The 8,319-nt window shown below is 49.2% G+C and overlaps 1 protein-coding gene across 1 annotated transcript; it reads right to left on the bottom strand.

Moving 5' to 3' along the window:
• Nucleotides 1-910: 910 nt before the first annotated feature.
• On the bottom strand, nucleotides 911-8,103 carry LOC121453596 (stimulator of interferon genes protein-like). The gene is made up of 8 exons (XM_041660473.1): nucleotides 7,897-8,103; nucleotides 7,568-7,659; nucleotides 6,795-7,021; nucleotides 6,479-6,665; nucleotides 6,145-6,253; nucleotides 2,342-2,580; nucleotides 1,545-1,731; nucleotides 911-1,110 (listed from the first exon to the last, which is right to left on the bottom strand). The coding sequence occupies exons 3-8, from the start codon at nucleotides 7,019-7,021 to the stop codon at nucleotides 911-913; spliced, it is 1,149 nt and encodes a 382-aa protein (XP_041516407.1). The 5' UTR covers nucleotides 7,568-7,659; nucleotides 7,897-8,103.
• Nucleotides 8,104-8,319: the final 216 nt, after the last annotated feature.

Below are 8,319 nucleotides of genomic sequence, written 5' to 3'. Positions count from 1 at the left end.
ATGGTCACTTCCCCGAGACACAGCTGTGTACCACCGGTGGCATCCATGTGCTAGCGCCACTCAGCCCTGGCTCCGGAGGCAAGGACACTGAAAGCAAAGGTGGGGTGTGCCCTCGTGTGCCTGGTGGGCTCCATCTGGGTTGAAATGACAACTATCTCCTGCTCCCCTGTAGCAGGATAAGGAAGAGTGCAGGAAGTGTGTTGTATATGCAGCCAGACACGGACGATGCGTGCCAGGTCTGTATAGCAGTCACAGCCTAGCTGCAGAAAGATGGTGTAATCTGAGCGGTGTCTTTAAGAGGACCACATACAAGGAACATGATGTAAAGAGACCACAGAGAGTAAGTTCGTCAGTGTCACACAAATACCAGTGCTAGGGGCAAGGGGAAGAGGCTCCTCCAAAACCCTGAGAATAGATATGCTTACTGAGAAGGTGGCCTGGCAGGACAGCCCACTGTGATTACATACAGCGAACAGAACGCATGTTCCTAATGCGCCTCCCTCCCTCCCTCCATTCACCTGCTGAAGCTCCCATTGAACACATATGACCAGAAGCTGGTCTGCTGGTCCCATCCAGACAGGACAACAAGGACCAGAGAATGCTAGAGCATCGATGGTGGCAAATACTTGACCTATCTTAGTTTTACCTGGCAAGTGACACCAAGTTTCTACATGGTTAGTCCTCATAAGAACCCTATGATCCCATTCCATAGGGGAGTAGGCTCAGGCTCAGAGAGAGACATACAATGGCTCACCCAGGAATGTGGGACTCGTCGGGAGATGTGAGATCTCTGTGAGTCACCCCCTCAGTCACTGAGGGAAGCCCCCTCGATCACCCACTCAGTCACGAGGGAAGCCCCAGTCAGGATGCTGAAGGATCACCAGCAGCTCAGACAAGGCTGCCCCGTGCCTCAGATGAGGTCTGTGCGGAGTGGGAGCGGTTGCTCCATGTCACTGATGAGGAGTCTCGGCTCTTGGGACAGCACAGAAGAGTGAGAACGGGACACCACTGAGGTCTGGAGGTCATTCATGGCCACTTCCTCCCGCTCTTCCTGACGAATATGCCGGAGAACCTCCTGAGACAGGGAGAAGCTGTCTCCCTCCTGAGGCTCTGGAACAGGGATGTAGAGTGGGGGTTAGGTGAGGACCTTACACACTCCCAACAAGGATGCATGCACCCTTAGGGACTGTTGGGGCAAGCCTTCAGCCTCAGCCCCCTTCCCTCTACCCATCTACCCCACAGCCTGCGGGGGGGGGGGGGGCAGAGCTCAGCTAGAAGTAGTTGTAGGTCATGGAAGCCCACCCTCCTGCTTCTAGAGATGATGCTCAGAAAAGGCAAAGACCTGTCTAAAGGCCACGGCGTCAAGGCTGGCCACATTCAGGTGGCGAGAAGACATCTACCAGAGGAGGCAAGGGCATGGCATGACCCCTTTGACCCCTTTGACCACATGGCAAAGCCCAGAAAACTCTGCCTCCTTGTTCTCTGACCCTCTGTGAGATACTGGAGTTCCTGATTTCTGCCCTCCAACCCTGGCAGTGTCTTACCTTTGTAGACAATGAGGCGGCAGTTGTTTTTAGATTCAGGGACATCAGCCAGGATGTCTTCAAGTGTCCGGCAGAAGAGTTTGGCCTGCTCAAGCCGATCTTCCCGACTAAAGCCAGCTTTCCCATCCTGTGACATGGCAAACAAGGTCTGCAAGGGAGTGGCGTACTCCAGGATACAGGCGCCTACCTGGAGGAGGTGAGAACGAGATTAAACAAGCCAAGACCCTAACAGATGAATTGGGGACCTGACGCCATAGGCTATGGCCCTCGCTACTCCCTCAGTCTGCAGAACGAGTCCTAGGACATGATTGCCCTACTAAGGCCTCTAATGCCCCCTTCCTAGCTTAAGGCCCGGGCTGCCCTAAACACCCTTCACAGATCCTTCCCCATGATCCTCGAGCATGGTATCCTGGCTGAAAATGGAGTCTGGGGGAGTGCTCTGGGGGTTTGCTTCCCCACACCCACACCCAATTCTTCAAATGCTCTCACAACCTTCATTACTGTATCTCTGAGCCTCACTTTCCTCCACTGTAGAAGTAGCGATCACACCAGCCCCAGCCCCACAGGTTGGTGGTTTAGAGGTGGCCATCGGTGCACATACACTAGCTTCTGGTATATGGTAAATGCTCTGTGAATGTTACTTCTCAATGTAGTTCATAACTGAATCTCGCCTTGTCCTGGGACCAGCTGTGCAGCCAGGCTCAAAAAAGAGTAATGAGTTCTTACCAGCGTGTGGCTAAGGATCCAGGATCCTAGGGAAATGAGCCTTTTCCCCAAGCCCAGTTCTGTACACTTACTGGCTGCCCATTCTCTAGAAGCTCATAGACACTGTTGGAATAAACCCGATTCTTGATGCCAGCACGGTCTATGCTTTGCTGGGGCAGTTTATCTCGGAAGCGAATGTTGGGGTCAGCCACACTCAGGTCATCGGGCACCCCACAGTCCAATGGGAAGAGAACATACAGCCTTCGGCTCCCTGCTCCCCGTAGCATGTGGTTGTGTTGCTGATTGAACAGTCGGATCCTGGCCTGGAGCCCTGCAGTAGGGAAGCCCAAGAAATCAACTCATTAGCTTTAATAAAGGAAAACTTTTAATTAAATATATAAATTTTAGTTCTTTTTTTAAAAAAATATTTATTTATTTATTATGTATACAATATTCTTTCTGCGTGTATGCCTGAAGGCCAGAAGAGGGCACCAGACCTCATTACAGATGGTTATGAGCCACCATGTGGTTGCTGGGAATTGAACTCAGGACCTTTGGAATAGCAAGCAATGCTCTTAACCACTGAGCCATCTCTCCAGGCCCTTAAATATATAAATTTTAAAGAAAACAATATTAAAATGAAATATAAATGATAATCATCCCCTATAGTATATGAACTTAAAGAGAAAAGGAACATGAGGGGATCTAGCATGTTATAAATATTTTTCACGGGGCTGGAGAGTTAGCTCGGAAGTTAACCCATACTTGCTGCGCTTCTGAAGGGGCTGAGCTCATGGCTGTTTAACCATCTGTCTCTCCAGCTCCAGGGGACCAGTGCCCTCTTCTGCCCCCTTCAGGCACCAGGCACTTACATGGTACACTGACACACATGCAGCAGAACACCTACACAAGGAAATTTTAAAAAACAAAAAAGTGCCAGGTGGTGGTGGCGCACACCTTTAATCCCGGCACTCAGGAGTCAGAGGCAGGTGGATCTCCGTGAGTTCGAGGCCAGCCTGGTCTATAAGAGCTAGTTCCAGGACAGCTAGAACTGTGACACAGAAAAACCTGTATTGGAACACATCCCCCCCCCCAAAAAAAAGAAAGAAAGAAAAAGAAAAACAAAAGAAAAGCCAAGTAGGATGGCACATGTCTGTAATCTCAGTTAAGAGTCAAAAGGAACACAAGTTCAAGGCCCGCCTGGCCTACATATGGGTTCCAGGCCAGCCAGGGTTACGTAGCGAATTTCTGTTTCAAAAGACAAAGGAAGAAAGAAGAAGGGGATCATGCAAAGAAAGTCGTCTGTAGTGGCACACACCTGTAGTCCTAACTTTTAGAGGATTAAGGCAGGAAGAGAATTGCCAGTCTAAGGACTGCCTGGCTACACAGTGTACCTGTAAGCACATAGCACACGTAATTCATGCAGGCACACATTCACAGATGTAAGTTACAAATAAATATTTGTTGGGTGGTGGTGGTGCATGCCTTAAACCCTAGTACTTGGGAGGCAGAGGCAAGGGGATCTTTGAGTTTGAGCCCAGCTTGGTCTACAAAGTGAGTTCCAGGACATCCAGGACTACACAGAGAAACCCTGTCTGGAAAGTAACTCACTAACTAAATAAATCTTTTTAAAAAGACTGGGGAAATGGCTCAGCAGGTAATGCTGCAAAGGCTGACACAGTGAATTTGATCCCCAGAACCATGTAAAAGGCGAGAAAGTCTGTCTGTAATCGCAGCACTGCAATCGAGAAATCGGAGGCCATGACAGGACTGTGCAGCAGTAGAAACAAGACAGACCTTGCCTCTGCCTCAAGACCGTGGAAAGAGAGAACAGACTCCACGTGTTGTCCTCTGACCTCTGTGCACACACCCGCATAAATAAAATATATTTTTATTATTTATTATATATAGTATTCTGCCTACATGTGTACCTGCAGGCCAGAAGAGGGTACCAGATCTCATCACAGATGGTTGTGAGCCACCATGTGGATGCTGGGAATTGAACTCAGGACCTTCGGAAGAACAGTCAGTGCTCTTAACCTCTGAGCCAACTCTCCAGTCCTAAATAAAATATTTTAAGGGGGGGCCGGGCGGTGGTGGCGGCGCACGCCTTTAATCCCAGCACTCGGGAGGCAGAGGCAGAAGGATCTCTGTGAGTTCAAGACCAGCCTGGTCTACAAGAGCTAGTTCCAAGACAGGCTCCAAAACCACAGAGAGGGCTGGAGAGATAGCTCAGTGGTTAAGAGCATTGCCTGCTCTTCCAAAGGTCCTGAGTTCAATTCCCAGCAACCACATGGTGGCTCACAACCATCTATAATGAGGTCTGGTGCCCTCTTCTGGCCTGCAGACATACACACAGACAGACTATTGTATACATAATAAATAAATATTTAAAAAAAAACACAGAGAAACCCTGTCTCATATATATATATATATATATATATATATATATATATATATATATATATTTTTTTTTTTTAAAGGAAGAAGAAGAAAACAAGCAACCTTAGATGATCCTGGGCAAAGCCTTGATTATCTTTTATCACAATCATTACTGTGAACCAGGCATAATAAGGATACCCTTGGGTATGTAGCTCAGAGGTATAGTTGGAGTTTTCTTTGGGCTGCCAGCTCACCAAAAAAAAATGACACAGAGACTTCTTATTAATTATGGAAGTTCGGCCTTTAGCTTAGGCTTGTCATCCCCAACCATCTCTTATAACTTAAATCAACCCATTTATATTAATCTACATTCTACCACGTGGCCAGAAGTAAGACAGTCTATCTCTGCCCCCAAGTCCTTCCCGTCTCTCCTGTTGGGATTCAAGCATGATGCTGGTCTGCCCCCTGACACCTGGCAGGATGCACTCAGGTAGTATCCCGGCCAGCCCAGAGCACTATGCCTGCTACATCACTATGCAGTCTGTACATCACTACATAATAATCTGTGCACATGTGCTCCACCCAGTCTCGGTCTCTTTCCTGCTGCTCTTCTGAAAAGGCAGGCAGGTCTTTGCACCGCCTATTTCTGTCTCTGTCTCTCTCTGCCTGTCTCTTTGTCTTTTTCTCTTTCTGCCTCTCTGTTCTCTTCCATAGCTCCTATCCCCAGAGCTGGTCTCCCTCTCCCTTTTCCATTCCCTTTCTCTCAACAAAACCCCTCCACATGAGCATTGCTTCCATGACATGCCTGTCTCTTACCCGCCTTGGGCTCTCACCTGCCGTGGGACTCCTTGAACCCACCAAGGTCCTCTTGCACCATATCCAAACATCTCCTGCCTAGCTATTGGCTGTTCAGCTTTTTATTACACCAACCACAGCAATATATCTTCACAGTGTACACATATCCCACTGCTTACTAGGACTGCTTACTAGGCATGTGTAAAGCCCCATATTCAATCCTCAAGACAACAAATTAATTACAAAACAACAGCAATAACAAGCCAAGTACAGTGGCTCACACCTGTATCCCAGGGTTTGGATATAGATGCAGGACAATCAGAAATTCAAGGTCATTCTCAAATACATAGGGTGTTTTTCTGTTTGGTTGTGTGGGGTTTTTTGTTTTTGTTTTTGCTTTTTTTTTTTTGAGACAAGTTTTTTGAGACAAGTCCTGGCTGTCCTGGAAGTCCTTTTGTAGGTCAGGCTAGCCTCGAACTCACAGAGATTGTCTGCCTCCCAAGTGCTGGAATTAAAAGCGTGCGCTGCCACTCTTCAGCTCAGTACATAGGGTGTTTTAAGCACCCAAGACTTTAAAACATTTGTCTCAAAGATCACACTAAAACTTTTAACAGTCTTCATATGGAATAATTTAATTATTTGGTAGACATGGAAATCCTTCAAAAAGCATAGCAAAAACCGTGTATCTTGTCTAAGAATGAAGATGCAGGTGGCCTACCTGGCAAGATGAGCCGCAGGTACCCAATGTAGTATGACCAGGCCAGCCCATGGGCAACATTGAAGTTTCCTTTTTCACAGATGGCAGAAATTTCTGCTGGGGCGAGGCTCTGTAGACAGTGGGAGGGACCTGAGGGACTTCCAAGAGGGACAGGACAGCTTCTCTTGCAGGAAGCTTTCCCAGTCTCACTGCTGCTGTTAAACCCATGATCCCAAGCCCCCTAGCTCTACACCCGGCTCTTTAGCGTTAAACTAGTCTCCTCCCCAGGGCTGAGCTCAGCATTAGTCACAGTCCCATCTACCCCCATCACCCACCTCTTCCATGCCCTCCCTACCTGGAGGCCCAGAAGGATGTTGATGGACTGTGAGAGGGCCAGCAAGGGGAGCATCCAACTGAGACTCAGGCCAGCATTTTTTGGGAAATAATAGTAGCAGAAATAGAAGGACAGCACCAGCAGGGCCGTACGGCGGATGGGGCAGCCCAGACAAGCGTGCACAGCCTTCCTGTAGTTGCTCTGATACCTGCGGGAACAGCCCAACCTCAGACCCCAGCCCAGCTCAGCCAGTGAGGTTCAGGGAAGGCCGAGGTTAGGAGTGAAGGGTGTGACACTGGTTGGGCACCCAGTCTCTGTGGGGACTGCAGAGGGTCACCTGGAGTGGACATGGCGCAGCTCTTCAGTCAGACAGCAGGCCTCTTTCAACAGTCGTCCAAGCTGCAGGGAGGCCAGGTGGAGTACCAGGTAATGGAGAATGTGATCCGGTGAGTCACCGAGCCCCCAAAGGATCACCAGGCTGGTCACCAGCAAGACCAAGGCTGCCTGCTTGGACCGATTACCTCTGGGACGTGGGATGGATGGATGCAGACTGGAATATGGCATCTGCGGGCATTAAGACATCCACAGCTGAGCAGGGCAGTGGTAGCCCACGCCTTTAATCCCAGTACTCAGGAGGCAGAGGCAGGTGGATCTTTGTGAGTTCGAGGCCAGCCTGGTCTACAAGAGAGCTAGTTCCAGGACAGGCACCAAAGCTACAGAGAAACCTTGTCTCAATAAATAAATAAATAAATAAATAAATAAATAAGATCCACAGCTATGTTTCTGGTCCCCTCCCGCCCTTCACAGACTAAGATCCTGACTGGTCACCTCCCTGGGACTCCCATCCCTTGTTGCCTGGCATTCCTATAGGCTGCTCATAGAGACCCCTCTAGGAGATGTCCTGGGCTTATAGCATTCCACAGAACCTGTCTAAGAGAGGTATACTGTAAACAGAACCCATGCATGCGTGCCTTACTGGGCCCACTGGTGTGATAAGAAAGAAAGGAACTGCCCAAGACCTAGATCTTAAAGTGGCCTATGTGAACCACCCACCCAGGGTTGCTCCAGCCATGGAGAGCCAGAACAGTACTGCGCCATTTCTAATCCTACCTTCGGCCTCCTAGAGTGAGGTATTCCTGGAGCAGGAGAGGCAGGCAAGAGACATACAGTAGCTATCAGCAAGTGGCCTCCTGAAGTGTAGACTAAAAATGAGATATTAAAAACAACTGCAGCTTCCTCAATACAACTGCAGCACTGCCCCTTATCAGGTGACAGTTTCGGGTACTCTGGGGAGAAGTGTATTTCCTGCCAAAGCACCCCCACCCCCACCCCTGCCAGCCTTGATAAACCAGTCTGAGGAGAGGAGAGGGAGTGAGGCTTGAAATATCCTCTCCAGTGCCCTTTCCAAAACCCAAACATAGGGTGGGAAAGCCACTTACCAGCAGCCACAGCCCTGCACTCTGGGTTCTTTCAAGCTCCCAGGATTGTGACACACTCCAGGGGACACCTTGCAGGACTCCACACAAGGACCAACGGTGACCAGCACCACAAGATTTCCAGCTGCTCATAAAGCCTCTACTGCTAATGCCTGGGGTACCGGAGGGGAGGACTGGGGCCGGAGAGGTTGAGAGAATAGGATAAACAGCACATGCTACTTCCTGAAACCACTCTGAGCAGAGTTTGGTGGAAGAAGCCTGGAAGAGGAGGGGTGTTCGGGGAAAGGACCACGCCTATAACTTAGCTCAGAATGGCAGGCTGTGCGAATATCTGAACTCTATATCCTGAATCCTGTTTTGCTCAGTCCCCCCAGACTCCCCAGGCAGGTGGCTCTAATTCTCTCCTTGTTTTCTGTTTGTTTTTAC

Source organism: Microtus oregoni, unplaced genomic scaffold, assembly GCF_018167655.1.
Source record: "Microtus oregoni isolate MIOR12 unplaced genomic scaffold, Mior012 000011F_ref0000422, whole genome shotgun sequence".
Taxonomy (NCBI): Eukaryota; Metazoa; Chordata; class Mammalia; order Rodentia; family Cricetidae; genus Microtus; species Microtus oregoni.
Note: the sequence above shows the minus strand (reverse complement) of the source record. Positions and strands in the feature narration are given on the sequence as shown.